General features: G+C 51.4%; 1 protein-coding gene across 11 annotated transcripts in view; it reads left to right on the top strand.

Moving 5' to 3' along the window:
- Positions 1-27705, top strand: part of NPHP4 (nephrocystin 4) — a 134480-nt gene that overhangs the window by 12037 nt on the left and 94738 nt on the right. For 10 of the 11 annotated variants that reach the window (XR_009221840.1, XM_058552748.1, XM_058552744.1 and 7 more), the window contains 4 exons: positions 2999-3151; positions 12266-12438; positions 13564-13628; positions 16281-16436. Coding sequence is in view for 10 of the 11 variants with exons in the window: in XM_058552748.1 (XP_058408731.1) it covers positions 2999-3151; positions 12266-12438; positions 13564-13628; positions 16281-16436 (547 nt within the window). In the remaining variant the exon portion in view is untranslated. The remainder of the gene's footprint in view (positions 1-2998; positions 3152-12265; positions 12439-13563; positions 13629-16280; positions 16437-27705) is intronic. The other variant, XM_058552742.1, reaches the window with a different exon arrangement.

The following is a 27705-nucleotide window of genomic DNA, read 5'->3' as shown; positions in this document are numbered from 1 at the left end:
TCCTCAAATACCCCCCGAGTGTGCCCCCTCTCATCCTCAAATACCCCCCGAGTGTGCCCCCTCTCATCCTCAAATACCCCCCGAGTGTGCCCCCTCTCATCCTCAAATACCCCCCGAGTGTGCCCCCTCTCATCCTCAAATACCCCCCGAGTGTGCCCCCTCTCATCCTCACATACCCCCCGAGTGTGCCCTCTCTCATCCTCACATACCCCCCGAGTGTGCCCCCTGCTCATCCTCAAATACCCCCCGAGTGTGCCCCCTCTCATCCTCAAATACCCCCCGAGTGTGCCCCCTCTCATCCTCAAATACCCCCCGAGTGTGCCCCCTCTCATCCTCACATACCCCCCGAGTGTGCCCTCTCTCATCCTCACATACCCCCCGAGTGTGCCCCCTGCTCATCCTCAAATACCCCCCGAGTGTGCCCCCTCTCATCCTCAAATACCCCCCGAGTGTGCCCCCTCTCATCCTCAAATACCCCCCGAGTGTGCCCCCTCTCATCCTCAAATACCCCCCGAGTGTGCCCTCTCTCATCCTCAAATACCCCCCGAGTGTGCCCCCTCTCATCCTCAAATACCCCCCAAGTGTGCCCCCTCTCATCCTCAAATACCCCCCGAGTGTGCCCCCTCTCATCACCACCTGCACCGCCTGGTCGTCTCTCGCCGGGGCGGTGGCGGCAGCCTCCTGAGAGGCCCTGCCACTCCTGCCTCACCTTCCAGTCTCCGTGTGGTAGCTGGAGTGATTTCCTATTTTCTCTCTTTTCAGCTTTGTAGCAGTATCATTGACAAAACTGTAAGATGTTATACAACGTGCTGATTTGCTCTACGTGTACCTTGTGAAAGGGTCCCCCCATCGAGTTAACACAGCCGTCACCTTACACGAGTGGTTTTCTTAGAGTCCTGCATCAGGTCGTGTCACTTCTGCCCAGACTCGTTCCCTGGCTTCCCATCCTGCTCTGCGAGGCCTGTGTGAGCTGCTTCTGCGTGTCTCGGCTCCTGCTCCTTCCTCTCTGCCCTCACGCAGTTGCTACAGTTGTACGGGCGTTCTTGTTTAAAAAGTACCTCGGGGGGCCAGCCCCGCGGCTTAGCGGTTAAGTGCTCGTGCTTTGCTACTGGTGGCCTGGGTTCGGATCCCGGGCGCGCACCAACTCACCGCTTGTCCGGCCATGCTGAGGTGACGTCCCACATACAGCAACTAGAAGGATGTGCAACTATGACATAGAACTGTCTACTGGGGCTTTGGGGAGAAAAAGGGAAAGAAAAGGAGGAGGATTGGCAATAGATGTTAGCTCAGGGCCAGTCTTCCTCAGCAAAAAGAGGAGGATTAGCATGGATGTTAGCTCAGGGCTGATCTTCCTCACACAAAACAAAAAAGTACCTGGGATTTTGTTTTAATCTGGGTATGGTAAGGCCAAGAGCAGGAGACGATTGCCATTGGAAAGACAGTTTGTTACCCGTGGTTCCCAAGAGGAGAGGCACGCCCTGCCAACGCAGGGCCACGTGGGGAAGTGGCAGGGGCGGTCAGGAGCAGAGGGGTGAGGGGAGAGCGTGGACAGAGCCTTTGTAGTAGTTTTCACAGGAGGGAATGGGTGAGGCAGGGCAAGCATTTAGCACTGGCCAGTTGGAGCAATTTCAGCGGCCTCCGGGGTGTAGGGACTGCCCCTACTTGCCTGGTTCTGGCCCTGGGTGATTTGGACAGGGGAATATCGCCTCCGGGTAAGAGCCAGATAGAGGGGCTGGTGGAGGTCTGGGCTCTGGATCGGTTGAATATCAAGATGTTCTGGAAGGCAGGTCACTTACCGTCTCTAGGCATTAGCTGGCCCAGGGGGGACAGTCTCCCCATCAGTGAGGCCCCAAATGCCAGAGCACTCCAAACACAGAAAGTGGCAGACATTAGTGAGTGCAGGTAAATATGGTTGGACACTTTCTCGCTGTCCTGAGCACCCAGCTCTGTCCCGCCCTGGCCTCTGATTTGCGGCTCTTTCCGCCTGCTTCACTCTCCCAGGTGTGCTCCTGGTTCCTGCCCTCCCTTAGTGCTCAGCTCAGACGTCACTTTCCCTGGCTGTCCTATGAAAATAGCAGACCCTGTGTCCCCCCTCACCTGGTTTTATTTTTCATATGAGTCCAAAGGATAGAGATTTTGTCTGTTTTGTTCCCTGTGGTATCTCTAGTGCCTGGAACATTGCCTGACACAGAGTGGGTACACATAATAGATGCTTAATTAATGTTTATTAAATGGATGCATGAAAGGAAAACAGAGAACCCCTGGTCCCGTGGACAGACGGTCAGAGCTGTGCCGTTGCCAGCTGCACCAGTGACAGAAGCACTGAAGGCCAAGGCAGAACCTCACTGCAGGTGCTGCGGCTCCAGGGAAAAGATGTCTGTATATTCTTGTTGCTTTGTCCGTATTTGTAGGCAGGACTTCTTAGTCCTCAGAGATCTGCTTTTCCTTTGCTAATACTACCCCAAAATAATTCTAGCAAGTTGGGGATTTAGAGTTTGTGGTTATATCAGGAAGGACTCAGTTGGTTGTAAATGATTAAAAAAAACCCCATGCAAAATAGCTTAAGCTAGAGGTAATTTATTAACTCACATAACAGACAAAGCCGTAGTTAGCATAAGCTTCAGGTGTGGCTTGATCCAGAGTCTCATGTGCTGTCACCTGGATTTGGTCTCTCTTGGCTTCACATGGTGTCAGGTGCATCTGTCTCCACAGCCCGGACCTCTTGTGTCTCATTGGCTCTGGGTGAGTCTTAAGCCCATGTCTGTGCCCAGGGACTTTGGTGCTCTGATTGGCCCGGGGAGGGCTGTGTACTTTAACTCACTCATAACCCCACCAGGACCACTGGCCATGGGAGAGAGGTAGTTTTCTGAAAGGAAATTGATATATAAACCAGAGGGTGGATGCCAAATGGGCCAATTCTGCCAGGATGGTCTGTCAGCACCTGTGGGATGGCTTGTGATGCTGAGACCCTTCGGGCCGGTCTCCTTCTGTCTCCCAGGGAGTGCTGGAGCTGCTGTCAGAGGTGGGATGCCATCTGCGCGTGTCTCTCTTTGATGTCACTTACCGACACTTCTTCGGGAGGACATGGAGGAGCATGGTGAGGCCCGCCGACCAGCTCTCCAGGCAGCCGTCCAGGATCGTCTTCAATGAGGTGGGCCGGGATGGCAGGTGGGGTGCTCTCTGGTGGAGAGCGTGTGTGGGGGCCCCTGGGGCGTGCAGGGTATACTCTGACCTGGGGACATGACCAGTGCATCTCAGACCCTAGAAACACCACTGAGCAGCAGATCCAGTCATCGCAAAGCTTCTCAGCGGTGGGGCAGCCTATTTCCAAAGAGAATCTTACATGGAAGCCAGATGTCCTCAGCAGATGAGAGTGCGCTGTTCTAGTCGAAGCGGTGGGGGGAGGGGGCACGGAGGGGTCTTGTCACCTTCAAGGAACCTTGGGTTCTTGGAACAAAGTTAGGAAGTTATTGATCTCCTCCGATCCCCTGCTTTTCCTCCCCCTCCTTTTTCTCCTGCCTCTTCTTCCTTCTTTTTAGTTTCTTTCTTGTTTTTTAAGATGAGCAAATTGAGACTTAGAAGGAGGGTGACTTGCCCAGGTCGAGGGGGCAGAGCCTGGACTCCCCCCATGCCTGCTGTCTGGAGACTGGGCAGTTGGCGTCGGCCTTGGTTATAACGTGATTTTGCCTGCGTAGCTCTGTGTCTGGCCGCCCTGTGGATAGGTGATTTCCGTTTTTGTTCAGTGCACCAAACTCACAAACGTTTATTCGGTGCCTGCTGCCTACCAGCCATTGTCCTAGGCACCAGGGTGATGATGGTGGACGAGACAGGCGTGGTACTCACGTTACAGAACTTACAGTCTCTTGGGGGTGATGCACAAAAGCAGGTAACCAAGTAACTGCAGATGTGGTAAGTTCTCGGCAGGAGCCCAGTAGATGCTGTCTTGGAGAAGAACAGGGAGGCCTGCTGGGGAGAAGGAGGGCCTCTCTGCAGAGCTGACATTTAAGCCGTGAAGGGCAGGGCAACAGTGCCCAGGTGTGAGGCAGTGAAGGCAGCAGGGGTTAGGGGAGGGGCTGGCACAGCAGAGGGTGGCTGGATGAGCTGGCTGAGCAGGGCCTTCTTGGGGATACTGGGGTTTTACTCCAAGAGCGGGAGGTGTTGTAGAGGTCACTTGCGTGGCTGCTGCTTCACTGCTGAGTTGGAGTGGCAGCTTCCGAAGGCAGCGGGTCTGGTGATTGGACTCCTGCAGGTGAGGGTCACAGGTATGCAGAGGGTCCATGCTGTGTTGATTTGATCTTTCGCGTGGTACAGAGTCAGGCCCAAGGAAGCCCAGTATCGTGACAGTTAGTACGGTGAATAATGAAGGTGGTGGTGGTGATCGTAGCGGTCCTTGGAGATGTCACCGTACGTAACCACAGCCCGAGGTGCCCCTTTCCTGCAGGGGACTGCCCTGGCTGCAGTCTCAAAGCCGCCGGGGCCTGGCTGAGCACGTACGTGCTGCTCGCTGCATTTGGCCATCGCCCAGAGTCGGGGCTGTGTCTTGGCGTGGATTGATTCTGACTGGTGCCCTTACTTAACACGGTAGTAGAGGGAGATAATGCCCTCAGAGGTCAGGAAGATTAAATAAAGCCTTGGTAAAATGTGTGTCATGGGAACTAAAAATGTCTCTGATTTGAAGGTTGTCAAACAGCTTGTGCAAATGTCTCTTAAAGGTCTCTCTGGCCGGCTGTGTCAGAGAGAAAAGGTTTCGTGTTGTAGATCAGATGTGCGGCCTGGGGCAGCCCCTTACAGTGCTGTTTCAGCACAGGCCATAAAGCACCTCACGCCTTCGATGGGGCAGGAAATGGTTCGTCAGGAGCGTCTGTGGCCCTCTTGTTGCTGATGCCCAGGCTCAGCACACCCTCTTCTGCGGCCTTTTGGGGCCGGGCTGTTTGGACCTCCTTCTTGTGTGTACAGTCAGGCCTAAGGAAGCCAGTATCGTGACGAAGGAGGTGGTGACAGAGCCGTCCTCTACTGTGCAGTTACCACGGGCCAGGCATTGATTCTGAAGCACATTTATGTTATTTTGTCCTGCCATCCTCCTCTGGACATCAGTATTATTATGTCCCCTCCGTACAGAATAATCCAGCGGGTCACGAGGCCTTGAGTGCGGGTGCAACTTGGGCCTGGTGAGGCTGGCTCACAGCCTGCGCTCTGACCACAGTGCTTGTTCTCTGAACTTTTTTTAACCCCAGGTGTCAGAGGGACCCTGCAGTGTCCACTTGGAAGAGTGTCGAGGGATGGGATTATGCTCTGAAATCAACACAGGAATGCTTTGCAGAGGTTCTGAGATGAGTTCCCTCCTCCGTGTCCTTCCTCTTGGTTTAGCTTTCAGAGTGGCTGGGACCTGTCCTTGTGGTAGGGGCTCTCAGGGCCCCAGCAGGCCACGGGCTCCGGGTCACAGGCAGGGGGCTGCCATCTACCCTGATACACTCCATTGCAGTGATCCCTGCAGAATAGAGGTTGTGCTGTAAGAAACAGCCTTGAGAACTGATGCGCCTCCTTCTGGACTTGTCCAGGGCTTAGTATTCGTATCCCCAGAGGGCTTCTGTTGCCATGCAAGTTGAGTGACTCTTCAGCTGTCGCTGCGTCCTGGAAGCTGTGTGTCAGGGCCCTCTTGGCTCACAGTTCAGGGCTGAGTTAGGAAAACGAGACTTGGTCGTGTATTCCGAGTCTGTAGGAGCCGAGCGCTGCTCCAGCTGAGCCTCAGCCACCCTCACCATTGTCTTCTGCTGAGCTGGGCATGGGGATGGGGGATAGTGGGTTAGTGAGGACCACAGGCCTTACAGTTTCTGGAAAAGTCTGTACCCTTCAGTATTAGAGTTACTAAAGTGGAGAATGCAGCGAGGTTGGTGTGGGGTGAACAGTGTTTTTGGTTGGGAGGCGATGCCACAGAATTGCTCAAGGAAGCTGCTGTTCTCCAGCTGCTATGCCCATGGTGAGCAGCAGAGGCCAGTGATGCCCCAGGAATGAATTCTGTCTTGATGAGCCGTTCAGCAGCATCCTCCATGCCCAGCGCTTTTGTCTTATTTTCTTGACATTCAGACTACAGAAAAATAGGTTTTGTTCCCGTTTAGTTACTAAGGAGAATTCCCCTTTGCCATGTGTGCCTGTGTGCGCATGTGCGTACGTGCATTATGCGTGTATGTGCAGCCATGCAGTCAAAATGTGAGCATGCCCATGGTGGCCTCGATCAACAGGAGGGTCTGGTTATGTGGTTGCATCATGCTGATTGCTCTGCCTCCACATCTATGGAAATAGAGATAAATACAATTTGCGCTTTTTAAATTTTTTTTTTTTTTTTTTGTGAGGAATATCAGCCTTGAGCTAACATCCATGCTAACCCTCCTCTTTTTGCTGAGAAAGACTGGCTCTGAGCTAACATCTATTGCCAATCCTCCTCCTTTTTTTCCCTTTTTCTCCCCAAAGCCCCAGTAGATAGTTGTATGTCATAGCTGCACATCCTTCTAGTTGCTGTATGTGGGACGCGGCCTCAGCATGGCCGGACAAGCGGTGCGTTGGTGCGTGCCCGGGATCCGAACCCGGGCCGCCAGTAGCAGAGTGCGCGCACTTAACCGCTAAGCCACGGGGCCGGCCCCAATTTGCCCTTTTTAGAGGTGATTCTGAAATTTGGTGAAGATTCTTTTCCGATTTTACTAATTGCCTGTGTTTTTCTGGTTTTACTGATCAGCAGTGGCTTGGGGGTGATTGGATTTGAGGTCGCAAGCTGCGAGTAGCAGGGGACTGTATTTGGAGCCAGTGTGGCTGTCCAGACTAAACATGGATTAACGGATCAACCTGGTGTGCTCTGGGTTTTTATTGAGTTGTCGGTGTAATATGTAGCCTAGAAGGATGATACTATATCATTTCTTTGCAAACAATGTCCTGAAAAAAGACTTTGAAAAAAGGAGTCTTGCGTTGAGCCTGAGCTGGGTGTTTTTTCTGTAAATGATGAATTCCTCGCCCCGGGCTCGGATTCCCCTCTCCGTCTCAGCCTCGGGGGCTCTGCCTGGCAGAGCCAGGTGACCAGCGCTCAGACCTCTCTCAGCTCAGAGCTCAGAATGCTGTGCTCTCCTTCGAGGCCTTCCCCTGTGGAGAGGAATTGCTCTTCATTTCCACTGAGGTGGCTAATAATTCACTCAGAGTCTCAAAAGTATCTTTTAGAAAACAGTCTGGGAGGCCAAAGTACTGTGCAGTTTCTACATTTTCTTTTTGTGATGAGCATAATTCTCGCTTAAATTCTTTCCTTAACTAACCACGCTCAGCCTTTCAGTGGCAGGCTCAGTTTCCTCCTTTATTTATTTTATGAGAGTGACTGGGCAGGAATCCTGGTGGTTCTCCACAGACAGCAGAGACCCAGACCAGGGGATCGTTCCTCCCAGAGCTCCCCTAAGCCCCAGATGTTGCTTAGGTACAGTCACGTGTGGCTTGACGATGGGGATATGTTCTGAGAAGTGCGTCCTTAGGTGATTTCATTGTTGTGTGAACATCATAGAGTGCACGAACCCAGGTGCTATATAGCCCACTACACACCTGGGCTGTATGGTACTAATCTTACGGGACCGCCGTCGTATATGCGGTCCATTGTAGACCAGAACGTCTTTGTGCGGCATGTGACTGTAATAGGTGAATCAGCTGCCCTCCGAGAGGTGGAGATAACTGGGTTGCTTCCACTTCCTGTAACCAACACCATGAGAAACCGATTCTCGAATGTTCTTATTCATCTGAGTAATGACACCGATGTAATTTCCCCTTTAAAAGTGGGTGCTGTCAAGGAACATCAGTGTAATCCCAGTGAAGCTCCTGGAAGCCCTTCCGAACGACTTGACTGATCACTCACCCTCTCGCGGCAGAGCCATGCTGCCTATTCCACGATCTTTGTGCTGCCCTACATGTCAGGAATCGCGGTAAAAACATGAAACCAGCTTCGTTTCCAGGAGAGCTGTTTCTACAGAAAGTCTCTCTGGCCTCAGCTGTGTCCCTCCGAGGAGGGCTTCTTTCCTCTCTGGCTCAACAGAAGCCACTCCCGGGGACTCTGAGCCAGAAATGGGGGGATGGCAGAAATGTTTCTAGAAGGAGAAATAACATCTCTCCATGATGTCTCCAGAGTTGGGATTTAGTTGTGTGGTGGCTCAACTGCCTACCGTGTAGGGACAGGAGAAAGCTTTACGTTTGTCACCTTACGTTGCTGTGTGTTCACAGCAGTAGACTGTGGGAGGTTTTCTCTTCATATTGTAACTGGACTGGCTTACTTTCCTAAGTAAGTCAAGGAATTGTTCTTTAGGCTGGAGCGAGATTGGCTTTGGCCGTGGGTGTAGGATTTGATGTAGGATGGAATGGGCTAAAGTCCTGCTCTGGCACTTATTCCTGTGGGATTTTAGGCCGGTTAAACCAATTCCCTCATCTGTGCAGGAGGGATAACAGTATGCATCTCATAAGGGTCATGGGAGTAGTAAATCATGTTTTTCACAAATGGGCACCCAGTAAGCAGTAGGTATTCATTCAACAAACGTTGGTTGGGCATCTGCTATGTGCCAGGCTCTGTGTAGGAGCTGGAAACTCCCAGATGGATAAGATAGTGTGAACCATTTCAGCCAAGGTCGAAGTTCATGTTGCCACTCTAGCTCAGAGTTTCTTTCTTTTTTTTTTTTTTTTTTGTGAGGAAGATCAGCCCTGAGCTAACATCCGTGCTAATCCTCCTCTTTTTGCTGAGGAAGACCGGCTCTGAGCTAACATCTATTGCCAATCCGCCTCCTTTTTTCCCCCCAAAGCCCCAGTAGATAGTTGTATGTCATGGTTGCACATCCTTCTAGTTGCTGTATGTGGGATGCAGCCTCAGCATGGCCGGAGAAGCGGTGCGTCGGTGCGCGCCCGGGATCCGAACCCAGGCCGCCAGTAGCGGAGCGCGCGCACCCAACCGCTAAGCCACGGGGCCGGCCCTCAGAGTTTCTTAACCTTGGCACCACTGACATTTTGGGCTGGATAACTCTCTTGGGGGGGGGCTGTCTCCATTGTTGTGTTATTTTGCTTTGGATAACGGTGGGCTCCACCCCAGATGAGTGGCAGCTTCTGACTTTGGAATTAGAGGTTTTGCATTTCCCAGATGAGAGTGTTGCTCAACAGAGTCCACAGGACTTGGAGCAGTCAGAATCACGAGGGGTGGCATGCAGGAAACCGTTCTGAGCCTCCAGAGGGAGGTTGAGCTGGCAGGTAGAAGCGTGGGAAGTATTTGTGAATTATTTGCCTTCCTGAAGATATTGTATCTTTGTGAGGTACTAGTTTAATTCCTGCTCCTCTCTTCCCTGGCATTGTCACCCAGCCTTGTCTTCTGCTTGGGCCTGAAGAGCAGCGTGTCACGGGGGCAGGTTGAGTGGCAGTGTGGTTGGGAACGCATGGCTGCAGCCTCTCCATAAAGGCACATCATCAGAGGCCCAATTTCGATTCTGTCGTGGGTGAAAAATGGAAACTTGGCCCCGAGGCCAAATGGTGTCTGTGTTTTTGAAGATGAAGGCATTAAGACAGGAGCATTGCCGTGATTTATTAATCTGTTTACCCTCTCAGGGAGGAGACTTGTCAAATGTAGATGAGTGAGCTGTGATGAGGGGTGAATGAGAGCCCCCTCTTCCGTCTCAAGCTGCCTTCTCAAACTTTCCGTCGTGCAGTTTCCGTGGAGGCAGAGGACTTTCCTCTCACAGCGTACTGCGTGGTGTTAATTAAACGTCCTTAGACTGAAGGGCTTCTCTGCAGGTTGGGCTCAGCCAGAAATCGCGACAGTACTCAGCTGAGCAAGTCTGAGTGCTGTGAGGCGGGCATGGCACCCAGGTAGCCGGGGAGCCAGACTGCTCAACTTTATCCTCCTGGGGACGTTCCGCCAGGTGACTGGAGGGAGGCTCAGGCTGCGGAGTTGCCTTGTGTTCCACCCCTGGGGGGCTTTACTTCCATAGAACCTCCTAGCTGGTGGTCCTGAGCAGGGTTGCATTTTGTACCTGCCTAATCTAGCCCTCGCCTGTGAACTTGGAGCTTCTTGAGGGCTGGATCGTGTTCTTAGAAATTCTTTAGCGTGGCGCTCTTCCCACACTTGGGGGTCAGTAGTGATTCTGGAAAAGAGCTTCCGTCCCTAGCCATCAGTAGTAATATGCTAACACCCATTGGACCTCGGGTCGCCTCTTGGTTTGCTGCACTTCCAGTGGCCAAACCTCCCGATCAGAGGTGGAGGCTCTTTGGAGACAAACACTGGTGGGCTCTGCTGTTGTTTTGGTCTCAAAATAATTGTTTTTGGTGGTAAACGGAAGGGAGAGGCAACAGCCATAAATCTGTACTTGGGATAAAGCTGGTGCTACCACCGTCAGGCAGAGGAATCTCAAGGTGACCTCTAAGCTTCCGGGTTATTGTTGCTTCACATCAGAGTTTCAACTGTTTGTTTCACTGCCAAAAAGAAAAGCAGGGAGTGTTCATAACACCACTATACACAGGTATAGATATAAAAGGTGAGAATGACAAACTCAACTTTACAGCATGGCTTTTAAAAGCAGTTCTTGAGTCTTGGAAACAGGAACATAATTCTCTCTTGGTCCAACCACCTGTCAGCTGTAAGTGGTCATTATTTCATCATTTTGCAATAAAAGATAATAGAATAACGATTTATATCTCATGGCTGATGTTTTAATGTGTCTCTCTCTTATCCTGGGTTGACAGTCTGTGATCACAGTAAACGTTTTCTCCGTGACACCATGGTAATGACTCGTTAATGGGGGGTTACTCCCAAGTTTAAATCATGATGCAGCAGCCCAGCTGGGCCCTGCCTTCCCTCTCTCTACCTGGGGGGGGGTCTTTGTGCTCAGCTGGTGACTTACACCCTTGCTTTGTCCTCAGTGTGGACGCTGGGTTCTGGGGGCCACCCTGAGTCCAGAGCCACAGCTCAGTGCTCCCCCGAGCTCCTGGGGACATTTGTCCCCTGTTGATTCCCAAACCCAGTCAGCACCTCTGTTTTTGTCTTCTGTGTCTATGACGTTTATTTTAAATAAAAGCAACTGACCTGGATCTCCTGACCAGAAGAACAGCAATAGAAGGAGGGTGCGTTCACTGTCTCAGCCGTGCCGGGGTGGGTTTCTCACCTCTGTTGGCTTTCTCGTGCCCCTCCCCCGGTGGGAGCCTGAGGGCTGCCACCTGCACGTTAGGGAATGGAAAAGTTGCTAGTGGAAAACTTTGTAAGAGCACTTTGAAAATCATCTACTTGGTTTAGGTCCCAAAAAATCTTGTAATAAAATGATCTCAAGGTGATTTTTGTCATAAAAGGACATTAGTTGGGTTCTGAACTGGGGATAATTCCATAGCACCTCAAGAAATCTAGGGATCCTGCTTAGTTTAAAAATTAGTTCAGGGGCTGGCCCCGTGGCTTAGCGGTTAAGTGCGCGCGCTCCACTACTGGCGGCCCGGGTTCAGATCCCGGGCACGCACCGACGCACCGCTTGTCCGGCCATGCTGAGGCTGTGTCCCACATACGGCAACTAGAAGGATGTGCAACTATGACATACAACTATCTACTGGGGCTTTTGGGCGGGGGGGGGGGGAAGCAGGAGGATTGGCAATAGATGTTAGCTCAGAGCCGGTCTTCCTCAGCAAAAAGAGGAGGATTAGCATGGATGTTAGCTCAGGGCTGATCTTCCTCACCAAAAAAAAAAAGAAAAAATTAGTTCAGATGCAACTTCATAGTTGTTCCACATAAAACAGTGATTAAAGTCAATATAGGCAAGTTGTGGTTGAGGTTTTGTACAGTGAGTCTGATGGGAAATGGCTCAGCAGATGTGTGTGCTGGCAGCGGACTCGCTGTGTCTTTGGGCTTGTTTAACGGTAGTCCTGCCTGCAGTGGGGTCGGGGCACAGCCATTTCAGCCTCTTTGTTCTCTAGAGGGTCTGCTGACTGTTGGCATTTTATGTGGATGGAAAGTTCTGGAGCAGAAGCAAATAGTCTGATGTCCTGGATGTTGGGTGCTCTGGGATGAAAAGCCGTGACTCCCGCTCTTGACTCTGGGGGAGTTATTTTATGGCACCTGTTCTCTTCTCTGGGGCCCCGGGAGGGACGCGGTCTTCCACCCAGAGCGTTTGTGGTGTGTATATGATGATGGTCGAGGGGGTGAACGGGGAGTGCAACTGGTCCTTTTCTGTTTCCTTCTCTGCAGGTGGTAAATGTTCAGTCTGTCATCTAGCTTCTGGTTTTTGTTTTGCAGCCCTTGTATTTTCATACGTCCTTAAACCACCCTAATATCGTGGCTGTGGTAGAAGTGGTCGCTGAAGGCAGGAAACGGGACGGGACCCTCCAAGCTTTGTCATGTGGGTTTGGAATTCTTCGAATCTTCGGCAACAAACCAGAATCTCCTACCTCTGCCACCCAGGACAAACGGTATCGGCCTTGTTTTCTCCATCCCTGGGATTTCCCAGTGTTTTATGTGGTGATTTAACTGCTCATCATTTGGCCGTGATAGAAAGCTTTAAACTTGTCAACTTCTGTTGTTGTGTGTTCATAACAGCGTACCACGGGAGGTTTTTTGCTTTGGGGTAACGGGGTTTGCCATTCCTAAGTAAGCCAAGGAATTATTCTTTAGGCCAGATGGGACTGCCTTTGGCTGTGGGTGTAGGATTTGATCTAAGATGGACATTAAGTCCTGCTCTGTCACTTATTTCTGTGGGATTTCAGGCCCACAGAACTCTTGACTCCAGATTCCCTCATCTGTGCAGGAAGGATAACAATACACATCTCATAAGGGTCATGGGAGTATTAAATCATGTTTTTCACAGACAGGCACCCAGTACGCAGTATGTATTCATTCCACAAATGTTGGTTATGCGTCTGCTGTGTGCCAGGCTCTGTGTGTGGGCTAGACACACCCAGATGGGTAAGATAGTGTGAACCATTTCAGCCAAGGTCGAAGTTCATGTTGTCACTCTAGCTCAGGGTTTCTCAACCTTGGCACCACTGCCATTTTGGGTAGGATAAGTCTTTGCTGTGGGGACGTCCTGTGCACTGCAGGGTGTGTAGCAGCATCCCTGGCCTCCCCCAACTAGATGCCAGAAACACCCCCCCAGTACCCCTAGATGTGACCACCAAAAATGTATCCGGATATCACTCAATGTCCCCTGGGGGGCAAAATCATCCCAGGTTGGGAACCACTGCCCTAGATGTACAACCATGGGAATTACTCAAGCATTGTGTTTCTTGGGCTGTTTCAGAGCATTGTGAATTTCCCTGGCGTTGTCTTTGAGCGCCTGGGTTCTTGCGCTGCGTTGGGGCAGCTGTGTGGATACCGGGAATGCTTGGCCCAGAGCACTGAGGATGTGGGGCTGGCGCGATCTTCAGCTTCTCTGGTTTCTGCAGAGGGTGCGATCGGGTGGCATTTAGAAAGCTCCAGCGGGTGTGGGGGTGGTTGGGGGCCCTACCTGCTTTCCTCTTGAGAAGTGTAGCTGACATTTAGTGACCAAATGGGAGATGCAAATGGTTGACGGGCATTTCACGGGTCTTGTTTTGCAGGTTGAGACTGTATCATGGGACCCCCAGAGCCCTCCTGCACCCGCGGCTCCAGGACCCCATAGAACGTAAGAGATGAGGCCTGGCCTGGCCTAAGACATTGCTGGCTGCAAAAGTCCTACTGTCCTCAGTAGCTTGTTCATTTTAGAACTTGGCCGAGTATTAAACCGTTATTAGCTTAGCTAATTTATGTAATAGATTTGGGCAAAATGTATCATGGGCTAGTATTTTTGACATAATTTAAAGAACTGAAACACACTAGGCTGGAAGGAGGGCATTGCTTTGTGAGGGTGCCCACGAGGGAGGTGTGGCCCCATGGGAGCCACCTGCTGGGAGGGCGGTTGCCCTGCTTGCCTCTGGGATGGCAGCTTTGCCTACCAGATGAAGTAACTGCTGTCTGCCGCTGGCTACCGGCTATCACAGGAAACCTTTGTGAAGTCCGTTGGTCTTTTCCAATATGCAAGGCCTTCCAGCCATCCCTAGCTGAAGAGGAAGGGTCCGCAGGGACACCTGCCACGCTGTGGAGATGCTGGGCTCCCGTGTTCCACGAGGCCCAGCAGCTGAGGGGCCTGCCTTGGAGTAGAACGGGGAGCTTCATGCTGTGCCTCTGGGACTGCCCCTCCTGAGTAGCCAGGAGGGACGTGCGTCCACCCTGGCTGCGGCCGTGTGGAGGATGGACAGGAAGGGCACGCAGTGGAAGTGGGGAGTGGGCTGACGGGCCATTTCGGAGGCCCGGGGTGGAGATCTGCACTGACTGGGGGTGGAAGTGTGGATGGGGGTCAGGTTGGAGGTGGACCTGTTTGAGAGGGTGACTTTCTGTTTCTCTGAGATGTTGCCTGGCTTCTGTGACAGGAATTTTGTATATGCCACATAGCCTGTGTTAAAAAGTCAAACCAACTCCATCCCCCCACTCCCCAGTGAATTTTGGTAAGGGAACAATTAGTTAAAAACTTAATTTTATTGATGAAGATTGGCTTTTAGGTAATTTCTCAATGAATTTAATCATTAATTTGCTGGCATTTTCTCTCCCTAAGTGTCCTTAGAATCAGGACCTTTTAAACCACGTACACAGCCACCCTGTTTGCTGCGTGCCCGTGGCTCTCGGGTGCTGTTGGAGTGTGTGGGAGTATGAACTATGAAAGGAGGCCCGAGGAGGAACCAGCCACGGGGCCGAATGCTTGCCTTCTCAATCGGCATTTCCAAAAATTTATGGGGGTTTTTCTTGAATGGGTAATACATTCACGTGACTCAGAATTCAAACAGTATGAGGAAGTATAAAAAGGTTCAGGGTGAGGTCTTCCCCGCCCAGCCACTTAGCTCCCTCACTGCACTGCAGGTGACCTCCCCCTGAGTCTTGGGGACCCGTCCAGGCCTCTCGATGGATACCAGCAAACGCACGCGGCCCAGTTCCGATTTTCACCCGCCTTTTCCTCGCCTCAGACTTTGCTTTTTTCCCTTAACGATTTATCTTGGAGAACGTTCATATCAGTCCACAGAAGCTCCTTCGCTCTGTTTATGGCCGAGTGGTATCTCGTTGCGTTGTGTTCTGTGATTGAATCAACCCCACAAGTGGACACTCGGCAGTTCTGTAGGAACAGAGGTTGGAAGCATTGCTGTGTTGGACGTCTGCCCTTTTGCAAGTGTGCAGGCAAATCTGGAGGATAAATTCCCAGAAATGGAATTGCTTGGTCCCAGAGTCTGTGCAGTCACAGTTTTGTAATATTTCTCCCGTTTGCCCTCCACAGAGGTTGTACCAATTTGCTCTCCAACCAGCCACATGGGAAAATGTCTTTTCGGGCACTTTAAATTTTAAAGTAAGCAGATCCCATGTGTTTAGTGGTTAGGTATTAAAAATATGGTTTTCATTAATTTCTTTTTCTGATGAATGCAGTAGATCACATTAGCTCTTTTCTTAAGAAATCACATGGCATGCCTCAGGCGGTGGTGAGGCCCCTGTCAGTGGAGGAAATCAAGCCCAAGCAAGATGGACCATTTGGTGGGAATGTGTAGAGGGCATGTGTGTGGTCCCTCTCAACCCCAAGGCCCTGTGGGTCTGGGGTAGTCTGCTTCCTGCACCCCAGTTCCTGTTGATGCTGTCCCCTCCACCTTCCCTGGTGCTCTGTATCTGAGCTCTTCCTAGTCATCGCGTTCTCCAGGACCTTCCCTTCTCCTGCTTCCCCAAGTGCTTTATCCGAGCCTTTCTTGGAGTTAAGATCCCATTTTCCTGTGTGTTATAGATATTGGTGTGTTTGTGTCTTAGTCGTCACCCCAGAAGAATGGCCCCTCCTTGAGGACAGGGCTCTGTCTCAGAGGCCACTGGCCCCCAGTGGCTAGTCCTGCTGCTTTGTGGGGCTTGATGGATGCAAGTGCTGAGACTGAAAGGGAGGCAGGCCTCTGGTCCAGAGTGCCTTCCAGCCTCCCTCTGGTTATGGGGACCAAGCAATACCTGGACTTCGCTCTGGGGGAAGAGGTGAGCAGGAGAGATTTTGTTTTGTTGCATTAAAAACAAGTATCTCTTTCATTGCAGTTTTATCAGCGATAGTTTTTAAGGATCGATTCTTTTTCACTTTTTGGCTGAACTAACAGAGCAATTCCCCAGTCTCCCTAGAAAAGTACATTTCCTGTTTGTGGTGTTTCTTTCTAAGATGCTCAGTTTATTGGCTGGTTTGACGGAAAGTGCCTTGGGTTTCAGCTCTCACATAAGGTGTTTTCTCCCCCAGAAAACAAACACATGACCCTCATTGAGAGCTGCAGCCTGCAGTACACCCTGAAGCCACACCCGCTCCTGGAGCCTGTGTTCCACCTCCTTCCCGAGAACCTGCTGGTGTCTGGTCTGCAGCAGATACCCGGCCTCCTTCCAGCTCATGGAGAAACGGGTAAGGGCTGCTCTGTCTGTACTTGGTGAGTCTGTGTTAGTTCACAGTCAGACCTTACAGGAATTGGGCTCTATGGGGTGAGTGCCGGCCAGGTGTGGCCAGGCACCCTCAGCAAACAACCTGGTGGTGGGAGGAGGAGGAGGGGGAGGAGGATGGAGCGGGGAAGAGGAGGAGGAGGGCAATGTGATCTCTGTAGTCCCTTCTTGAACAGTGTCTCACGTCCCTCAGGTCACTTCCATCTTCTTTCCTCGGGAAATGCTCTCACAAGACAAATAGCTCATATCTTTATGACCATGGCCAGGAAAACCACTGTCGCTAGCTCTCCCCCTTACTGTACCACCACGTCAGTGGCTTGATTATTATTATTTTTTATTGTGGTAAAGTAGACATAACATAAAACTTACCATCATAAGCATCTTTAAGTGTGCAGTCCGGTGGCATTAAATACATTCACATTGTTGTGTGACCATCACCACCATCCATCTCCAGAACTTTTTTCATCATCCCCAACTGAAACTCTGTCCCCATTAAACATTAACCCCCCCATTTCCCTGTGCCTCCACCCCCTGGCAACCTCCTTTCTCTCTCTGTCTCTATGAACATGACTATTCTAGGGACCTCACAGAAGTGGAATCATACAGCATTTGCCCTTTTGTGACTGGCTTATTTCAGACAGCATAATGTCCTCAAGGTTCATCCGTATTGTAGCATGTGTCAGAATTTCCTCCCTTTTTAAGGCTGAAGAATATTCCATTGCATAGGTAGAGCACGTTTTATTTATCCATTCACCTGTCGATGGCCACTTGGGTTGTTCGCCTTTTGACAGTTGTGAATAAAGCTGCTGTGAACATGGGTGTGCAGTGGCTTGATTATTTTTGAAGACTGAAATTCATGTGAAATGCGCAGGGCTCTGTCTTGGTGTATTTTAGAAGTTGATTCTCCAGCCCCTTCACAGCTGAGATCACCACGGGGTGCGCTCTGCTCTAGGGTCCTGTTGACGGGCCTCGTGACTTGGGCCTTATGCTCTTTCTGGGCACTTTTGAAGGCCTTTTGTCTGGCTGTCTGAGGAATCCAGGAGAAGGCACCTCACCAGCCCTTCCCCGCCTGACACTGCTGGAACCTCTTGAGGGCTGGCTCCTTGCTCTGTTCCAGGAAGAGCAGGATTCGGCATTGGGTGTGAGCAGCTGAGATGTGCTGAGTGTTTAGCTGAGAAACGCTCAGCTGCAGTGCGGGGAGTGTTCATATTCAGTAATGATGTCTGTGCTGGGTGTAGACGTGGTTTTCTGAGTGCTTGTATTTCTGGAACGGGCCTGTGGTGACCATCACCACCATGAGGTCACTGTTTCTCCAGCGTCCCAGAGAAGAGATGTTGATATACGGGAAATGATAAATTCACTATGAACAGGAGCAAGTGTCAGGAGGGGGTCCCAGCCTGGGGTCACCGAGCTTTAAACCTCCCCACAGCCCCTATAGGAAGTCTTATTACCCTCTACAATTTGCCTGCGTTCTCCTGAGATGGGGGAGGGGTTAGAGTCACAAGGAGGCAGAGAGAAGGCCTCGCGGTCATGCTGTTGGGGTTGAGTGAGGAGAACATGAAAAGCTGTGTGTGGCTCTGAGACCTCGGCTGTGGCCTGTCCCCTTGGCCTCGCTCCGTTGGTCAGGGAGGCCCTGTAAGCCCCGCGTGAGATGTGCTGATCTTAAGAACCTAGTGCACACCTGCGTTAAAGTCAGCTTATGTAACTCTTTCTGGCCTGGGACTCTGGGTATTTAGGCAAGGTGTTCTTGGGGCCTGAGGTGTGTCCAGCCATCACTTTGTGACTTGCCAGTGGGTGTCAGTAGAACTGCAGATAAAACACTAAAATACTGCAGGTTCAGGTGGACCTGCTTCTGTGTCGTTACTGGAATGGTGACAGAGATGGTCAGGTGCCCACACGGCCCCCGTGTTTGGTCTTAGTATCTCAGGTCAGACTGGGGGATCAAAGGGGCCACGTTACAGAGTGGAGTTTTGAAGTAAAGCGGCATGATTCCAGCTCCTTATTCTTCAAGTTCATGTTTTCAGAAGAGATCTGAGCCCCTCTGGCCTCCTGTTTGCCCTCCTGGTGTTGAGTGGCCAGTCACCGAGGCACTTAACTGATACAGGTGGTGCCTGTAAAATTGCAAAAATAAACAACAGTTTATGTTGTTGTTTAAAAACTAATGACCAGGGACTCTGGAGCAGAACCCAAACGCCCTCTGGCTGGCGGGAGGGAGCGCTGACGTCACACAGGCAGGAGCCTCACTCGCTCTTCTGGGGGAGAAAGTTCCGGAACACAGCTTCTCATCAGGTCCCCTGGTGACCATCTGAGCAAAGAAACCCATTTTGCTCAGCCTTCCACTTATGTGCGGGATGCCACGTTGAAAATAAAACTCGCAGCCTTGCAGGCCCCAAGCCTGCTTTCTGACAGTGGTTATTATCTCTGTTATAAATTCTGGCCAGGATCTTCTGGGCTTTTGTGACTCACTCTGGAAAAATGATTTTTTTGCTGGATAATGTTTTATAGCCCTGAAAGGGCCAAGGCAGGGACAGTACTGGCTTTGGTGGTGGAATCCATTTGTCTGATTTGCAGAGGATTTGGTTTTATTTTGATGCTGTATTGGGACTTGGATATTTGTTCATTTGTAAGACGCCACAGTGTAGGAGGATCGAGTTGTTTTTAATTGAAATTTTTATTGAGGTCATTGTAGATTCATGTGGGTTTTAGTAAATCACACAGAGAGATCCCATGTCCCTTTGCCCACTTTCCCCCAGACTGTAGTTCAACATCATAGCCGGGACACTGACAGTGACACAACCCACCGATCTTGCTCACGTCTCCCCAGTTGATGCATACTCGGTTGTGTGAGGCCTGAATTTTAAGAGTAATTTTCAACCTGGGAATGACTAGAAGTGGCAGTTCTTAATTCTGGTCGTTCTGGCAGCTCTTTGTCACTCCCCAGAAGAAAGGCAGACGTTTTTCTTTGAGCAGCTTTTTAGAAGGAAGCTCTTAGAATTGTTCCACTGTTGCAAATGCTGCCGATTCCGTAATATCTTTTCCTTGCAACTAGGGATCCATCTAACGTCCCTCTCGCATGTCTTCTGTTCTTTATTCAGTTCCCACCTTTTCAGTAGCTTCCATTTGACTGGCATGGACAGCGAGCAGCTGTATCAACATCTGGGTAATTCACGTCCTGCGGCTCCCAAAAGCTGCTTCTTGCGGGGAGAGGGGTCCCCACACCCTGGCTTAGAGTGAGCCTCCACTGCTGGGACTCCTTGGCCTGCTCTCATGGCTGAAGGTCTGAGTGCCAATCAGATGCCCTGTCCTCGTGCTGCTGCCTCTGTGACTGTGCCAGTCTTGGGAGAATGCTCGGGTCGCTCAGCCTGCCGTGGAGGGAGTGTAGAGCTTTGCATAAAGTAGCTGAATGTGGTGGAAGCTTAGTCATAAATAGAAGGCGGAAGCCCATTTTCTAGACCTGGACTCTGAGGCCACAGGCTGGCGCCAGGACTGAATGGAGTCTGGAGTGAGGCTTCCTGGTGGGGTACTCAGGGAGGGGCAGGGAGACCAGGGTCTGCGTCTCGACAGTGCATTTAGGCTCTGCAGGAAAGCGGAGAGTCTCGTGCACTTGAGAACGCTCCCCTGGACCAGGCCGACACCCACAGAAGCATCTGAAGCAGACAAAGAACTTGACCACAGCCTCCTGGTAGGGGCTCATAGGAGTGAGCTGTGAATTGGCAGAGTTCTGGGAGTGGGCAGGGCCTTGGGGAGACCTGGGTGAAAGCTCGGGCTTTCTTATTGGAGTTCACAGGCTGCCGTTACTGAGGTGGCTTGGGTGGCCGTGGTGCTTCAGGGTGAGTCCCGGCAACTATGTGCTGTGGGTGACAGTGGTGTGCGCCCGGCAGAGGCAGAGGAAGGCCAGCCGGCTGGGTTGCAGCAGCTACAGGAAGTCTGGCTAGCGGGGGTGGCAGGTGGCATCCAGAGCACTGTGCTGGGCAGTCCCGGAGCCGGGCAGCGGGCGGTCAGTGCAGGCGGCTGGGGTCGTGGAGCTGCACTGGCATGAGCAGTGCTTTGGCAGCATCAGTGGGCTTGCCGGCCACCAGCTGCTGAGTGCCGGATACTCATGGCTGTAAATCACCTCTCCTATCCTGTTCCTCCAGGCTCATCGTCCTCTGCTTCCTGAGATCTGAGCCTCCCTCCCCATGTATCTTGGGTGTTGGTGTGCCAGGCTCTGTGCTGGGTGCCGGGCTGTCATGAGGCCAGCTCACTCAGCTCCAGCCCCTGCTCCCTCATCTGTTGTACTCGAGGTTGGCAGAGCCGTCTGGAGAACCAACTTGCTTGAACTGTGCGCCTACTGGTCTGCCACCCAGGGGCCTCCTCTAGGTTGGTGTTTCCCGGGGCGTGGTCCTCGGGCTGCCTGCATGGGAATCACTTGAGGTGCTTGTTAAAAATGCTGCTTCATCCAGCCCCGACCTGCCGATGCTGCATTTTAACAAACAGCATACCAGGTCTCCGTGAGGCCTCCACAGCCCGAAGCCTGAGGGTCTTATGTGGCTGTGGGATTCTTCCCAGGCTGTGCAGAGTCTCGCCCGCCCTCCCCGCCCTCCCTGAGTCCAGGAGCTCGTCTTCTAGATTGCCATCTGCTGCGGCGAGGGAGTGACAGGGAAGAGAGCCGGGCTCCCCACTATCCATGTGAGCTACTGGACAGGCTGCTGCAGCTTCCACTCTGTCTTTCATGCGCCCTTTTTATACGATGCCATAGACAGCTTAAAATGACAAATTAATCGTTATTCAATAAATTCAGTAGAAACTAGAAGTTCTCCCTTCCAGTCTCACTCCCCAGAGAAGACCACTGCTAGTAGCTTGGGGTATACTTTTTATGTATTAATTTATTCATTGATTCATTTGTTTGTTCATTGGTTTTTTCACTTGTTGATTCATTGGACAGATTTTTATTGAGTAGATGCTGTGTACAGCAGGCCCCTGAGCTCTGAGTAGATGGTTAGTGATCTTTCTTGGATGAATTTAAGGAAGGGCAGACCTCAAGTCTGACCACAGTCATCAAAGGCAGTGGAGGTATTATAGAATAAACGTGAATTGGCTCAAACTCATTTCCATTCCTGCCAAAATCATTCCTAAATTTAGTTTTCATTCTATTGCCACTGTTCCAATGTTCTCTTTGTTTTGTGAGGTGCATTCTGGTGAATTAAATATCCTTGGCAGGAGAGCTATGTCCCCGGGAGGCTGTGGTCTGGGGACTCTTTTAGGACCTAGTGGGGAACTCCTTGGGCATCTGGAAGGCGTTTCCAAGCGCTTCCCTAAAGGATGTCACTAGGAAGGGGTTCTTGCTTGTTGAAAGGGCCGGTAATCCCGGCCCTTTGCATTGCATTCGTGGGAGTTCCAGAAGAAAATAGATCATTGTGAAGTAGGATTTGTTTTTCCATAGGAGCAGTGCTATTCTTGGGAATTGCATTTCCACCCAAAGAATTGTCAACAGACAAATGAAAGCTTGACCTGGTTACAGAGCGTGAGGGTCGAGTCCTCCACCACTGGAGGTCAGCTCTGCGGAGGCAGCGCATCTGTCTTAGCCGCTGCTGTTGGTTGGTTGAATGAATGAATGACAGACAGTTTCAGGCGGTGAAACTACACTCTGTGGGTGATGCTGGAATGTTTGGGGGAAGAGGCCCTGAGGCCGGCTGGTGGAGGCTGACAGACCTTGGTGAGTGCCGGCTCCAGTCCTGGCCATGGTGTCCACCACTGGAGGTCAGCTCTGCGGAGGCAGCGCATCTGTCTTAGCCGCTGCTGTTGGTTGGTTGAATGAATGAATGACAGACAGTTTCAGGCGGTGAAACTACACTCTGTGGGTGATGCTGGAATGTTTGGGGGAAGAGGCCCTGAGGCCGGCTGGTGGAGGCTGACAGACCTTGGTGAGTGCCGGCTCCAGTCCTGGCCATGGTGTGAGCCAGGGCGAGTTTCCGAACCTCTCTGAGCCTCTGTTGTTGCTGTTTCCTCTGTAAAGTGGGCCCATTGTCAGGACCTGCCTGTGGAGATGAGTTTGGGCAGCAGTGAGACGAGTGGGTAGAGCCCTAGCTCCGGGAACTTAGGAAGTGCTCAGCAGGCGTGAGCATAGAGTGCTGCCTTGACCTGAGCTGGGACCCACTGGGCTGTGCTGCTTCTACAGTAGAGTATCCTGGAGCTCTGGTCTGTCTTCCATTTGCTCTCTCTCCAGTCTCGGCTTCCAGAAGGTCGTAGGGCGGGTTCCTGGCTGAGCCAGGCTTGGAACTCAGGTGCTCTGCTCCAGAGCCCACGCCTCTCACAAGACATGGCCTGGAGAAGGCTGGCTAGATGACACCCAGCCCTGCCCTGCCTCCCGGCCATTCAGGATCTGGAAGGTTCTACCCACTGCAGATGTGGCTCCTCAGTCTGGTCATGCTGGTAGAAGTGCGTCTTTCTTCTTCATCCAACTTCTGTGCATGGGACTCGCTTGCTCACCTCTTTGTGGGACTAGGGTCGCAACTCTTTTTGTGGCTGATAGTGGCTCTGGGCCCCAGGGCCACCTTGTCACATGGTGGCCATGCAGAGCCTGCTTCTTGCCCAGCCTGGGCCACTTCTAGAAGCATTGGGAGGCCACATTCCAGACACCCGGGACTCTGCTTCCTCTGCTGAGTCGTTGTCCTCGAGCTGTGGCACCAAAAGGGTCCTTCCCTAAGGGAGATCAGTCTGGGAAATGGCCTTTGTCCACCACTGATTTGGTTTATTTTCTTTACACAGCATGTAATGGGGGTGTGTGAGGGTGATCGGGTCACTACTGGGATTGGCTGTGGCAGTAGTACAGCGGCTGGTCTGTCTGTCCATCTGTCTCCACCTCCTCACTGTTTCTGTAAAGGCCAGCATCACCCAGCATGACTCAGTTCTGCTCCAGCTCACTGCTCTCAGTGCATCCTCTCTGCTCGTTACCAGTGGATCCTGTATTTGCGAACCTGCCCACTCCCTAATCAATACCCACAGTGCTTTCTTGGGCATTCGTGGATGTGCGCTTAGCAGCTTAAATATTTGAGTCTCTCACACGCACGTTCCCAGATGCGGCTGAGCACGCTGATGCTGCCTTCTCGTCTCAGCCCTCGTGTAGTGATGCCGAGATGCCGGCAGGATGCAGTGGGAGCAGCCATGTGGACAGGCTTGAGTCTCAACTCTGGCACCTCTTAGTGGGGCAGCAAGTCACTTAACACTCTGCACCCTATTTCTTCTTTTGTAAAATAAAGAGAGTAGAGTCTACCAGGATGAGCTGTGTTGAGATTTAAGATTATAATCCATGTGAGGTATGTATCTATATGTGCACCTTTTCCCTAGGAGCAGTGTATCAGTATTTGCTGCTTCAATGTCGATGGCCACTTTATAGCACATAACATGGATGGTATTAACTCGGTCCCCACAGCAGCATCCTGGGCTGAGTGCAGTCACCTCTCTTTCACAGCTGAGGAAACTGAGATCTAGAAACTGGGCAAAAGGACCTGACCCAGAGCCACTGGCAGGGTTGGGGTTCCCATCCAGTCCCCTGGCTCTAGAGCCCATGTGACCACTCCCTGTACCCTCCCTTGTTTGAGGCTGAGGGTGGTGAAAATGTACTCCGCTGTCCCCCTGCAGGTGTTATTCTTGGCCCAGAAAAATGTAGGCCCAGCTGTCAGGCGCTGCCCTCTCCCTGCCTGCGGGCCCTGCTTTGGTGACTGTCCACTGGGCAAGTCATGGGCACAGCAGTGCTGACGAGGCTGTCCCCTCACCCCACAGCCCAGCCTGTCATTCTCCACCAGATCTCGGACGTGGCCTCGAGGCTGTTGTGGGCCTGTGGTGGCCAGTAGCTGGCCTGTCCTGTTTGCTGCTGCTGCCGTCAGTTTTAACCTTCGTTAAGGTTAAAACTGCTGTCTGTGCTGAGGCCGCTCTCTCCTCGGTTTTCTTTCGTCTCCTTTCCCCATGCCACCATCTCCTCGGACTTTTGCGTTCACGCCGAGCAGCCTGGCCTTTGTGCTGTGTGCAGCTGCTGAGCACGTGGCTGTTCTTCTAGCTGTGACCTCCAGGGTGATGGGCAAAGGCATCGATTCTGGCTTTTCCTTCTCTTTTCATTGCAGCCTACAGAAAGGAGGCTGGCTGGTTTGTCTTCTCATTGTCACTGGTGCTTTTTGAACATTGGAATGGTTTCTGACTTCGGGGCCACGCAGACCCTCCGAGGGGTCCGCCGACCAGCTGCCTGGGGGCAGCTCCTGGGAGAGGGCAGGTTGTGGCAGGCAGGCCGAGAAGTTTTCCCTGTATGTCTCTTTAGAAAACAAGGCTTAACATTAGGGGAAAGATGAGCACTGTTTGAAGATCCAGTGTTCTCATCGCACTTCGGGAAGGTGGCCGCTGGGGTGGTGTCTGGGGTCGCAGTGCCTTAGCTGCCCTGCGCAGGATTGTCAGGGGAAGGGGTGCTGGACGCAGCCAGTCCACTCTTCCCTGTGCCAGTGGGTGGCGGCCCCAGGGGCAGGTCTCTGCCCAGAGACGAGGTGGAGGGTCCCTGGGAGTCCCGGCTCCCTGGGGTGAGCAATGCCTCCCCAGGTCGGGGGGCAGGGTGAGATGGTCCCGATGGTGTCTAGGCTGGGAGGGGGGGGCTTTCCGAGTGTGGGGTGGGGGTCTCACCAGGAGCACAGGGAGCTTGTGGGCCGCTGCAACCTCCCTGTGGGGGGAGCAGCGGGGGCCCCTTACCTGGAGCCACATAGAGACTTAGGCCACCTGACTTGAACAGCTATTTGGCCAACAGTTTAATTGTGATCAGGAGCAGAGAGATTGTTTGGTAATCAGTGAAGGAGCCTCTCTGTGCTTTAAAGCAGCATGCATGTGCCAGTGACGCGGTCATGTGTCTCAGAGGCGCAGACAAAGGCACCGGCCGTGCGCTGAAAATGTCGAATTGCTGGTAGCGGAGCGCCCATGTTTGCCCTTTGTTGTGGACCTGTGAATGACTCTGGAGAGTGCAGTTACATCTGCTTAGTGGGAAATAGGGACTCTGCAAAATAGAGAGATCACAAGCTGCCTGTACCTGTCCCCTCCCTCAGCCTCCCTCTGCGTCATCTGCTCTGTCTCCTCTGCACTTGCTTCCTGCTCTGCTTCGTGGCTGGCATTCTCGTTGCTCACGTGGGTGCTGCCCAGCGTGGGAACAGTCACGGGACCTCACTCTTTCCTCCTCAGCTCTCCGTTTAGCTCCCTGAGGGGCCTTGTGGCCTTCCAGCCTCTGCTGCCAGGACCCCGCAGTCTGAGGTCCCGGCCCTGCCGCTGCTCGGACCGCGTGGTGGAAGGGCACTGGCTTTGCCCTCCCTCCCCTCCCGGGCTCCTTTCCTCTTTCTCTGACGGAGGTTCTCAGTTCAGGAGGTGCTTCAGACACTTGCTGGACCATTTCGTGAAAGATGGGGCTTTATATATTTCTGCCCTTAAAAAATGATAAAATAGACATAACATAAAATTTACCACTTTAACCATTTTTAAGTGTGCAGTTCAATGGCATTAAGTATATTCAGTTGTTGCGCAACTGTCACCACCATCCGTCTCCAGAACTTTTTTCATCTTGTAAAACTGAAACTCTATACCCGTTAAACACTGACTGCCCCCAGCCCCTAGCACCCACCATTCTACTTTCTATCTCTGAATTTGACTACTTTAAGTACCTCGTATCATACCAATGTAAATAAATACCTCATAAAATACATACAGTATTATTGTCCTTTTGTGACTGGCTTGTTTCACATAATATCCTCAAGGTTCATCCATGTGTCAGGATTTCCTTCCTTTTTCAGGCTGAATAATGTTCCATTCTATGTTTAGACCACATTTTGCTTATCCATTCATCTGCTGATGGACACTTGAGTTGTTTCCAGCTTTTGGTGATTGTGAATAATGCTACTTGCACTTTTTTGTGTGTGTGTTTGAGGAAGATAAGCCCTGAGCTAACATCCGTGCTAATCCTCCTCTTTTTGCTGAGGAAGACCGGCTCTGAGCTAACATCTATTGCCAATCCTCTTCCTTTTTTTTCCCCAAAGCCCCAGTAGATAGTTGTATGTCATAGCTGCACAGCCTTCTAGTTGCTGTATGTGGGACGCGGCCTCAGCATGGCCGGAGAAGCGGTGCGTCGGTGCGCGCCCGGGATCCGAACCCGGGCCGCCAGTAGCGGAGTGTGCACTTAACCGCTAAGCCACGGGGCCGGCCCCCTGCCCTTTTAATTGATTCTGATTTATCAACTGGCCTGCTTTAAACACTTTTTTTTAATCATGAAAGGAATACATAAACTTTCTCAGAAACATAAAACCTAACTCATATTCGTTATGGGGAAGATGTAGAAAACCACAAAGAAGGAAATAAAATAATCTATGATCGCTGCCTGCAGATACACATGTATGTAAGTAAACGCATATATTTGGCCAATAAAATTGGCCTCAAATGGACTAATAGACAGTTTGTATGTTGTTCTTTTTACTTACAATGTCATGATTATTTTTCTATCATTAGATAATCTTTGACAATATGACTTTTGTTCTCATTTTATATGGATGAACAACAGTTTACTTAACATTCCCCCATTATTGAACATTTAGTTATTCCTTATTTTTCTCTGTTATAAATAATGTTCCAATGAGTATTCTTGCTTTGTTTCTATCTTTGATTATTTTTGCTGCATAGGTTCAAAAATGGAATTCCTGGGGCAGAAGGTGGATATGGATATTTTTAAGGCTCTGATGCATTGAAGGCAAAGACAAAATTGCCTTTCAGCTGTTCTGACTTATAACCTTCCAGCGGGATAGTAGAACGGACCTGGTTCTCCCCTCTTGCAGCTGAGAGTTTTCAGGTACCTGCTCAGTGCTGGGCACTGGGCTAGATGCCAGGAGCCACTGTCCCCTTCTGTCCTCACAGAGCTCACAGTCAGGGGCGCTTCTTGATCAGGACAGGGACTTTTCTGTTGTGGTGCCAGCTCAGATTGTGTTTTTGCTTGTTGCGTTAATGTGCTCATGAGTATTCCTGCATGTTTCCAAATGGTTCAAGGTAAATGTGATAAAATGAGAACTGGCATAGTTGGCTGTGCTCTTGCTAGAGAGGATGTAAGTGAAAAGGGGAAGCCAAGTGGGGGGAACAGCTGTTGCTCTGCATTCTGTAATCTGTGTTCTTTGGATTGCTAAATTATAAAATTTGTTCCTGGAGGAGATATGGGTAGAATTTGGACTGCAAATGAAATTTGCATTTGTTTA

This window comes from Diceros bicornis, chromosome 13 (genome assembly GCF_020826845.1).
Source record: "Diceros bicornis minor isolate mBicDic1 chromosome 13, mDicBic1.mat.cur, whole genome shotgun sequence".
In the NCBI taxonomy this organism is placed as follows: Eukaryota; Metazoa; Chordata; class Mammalia; order Perissodactyla; family Rhinocerotidae; genus Diceros; species Diceros bicornis.
The sequence above is the reverse complement of the archived record's forward strand: the minus strand, read 5'-3'. Positions and strand labels throughout refer to the sequence as shown.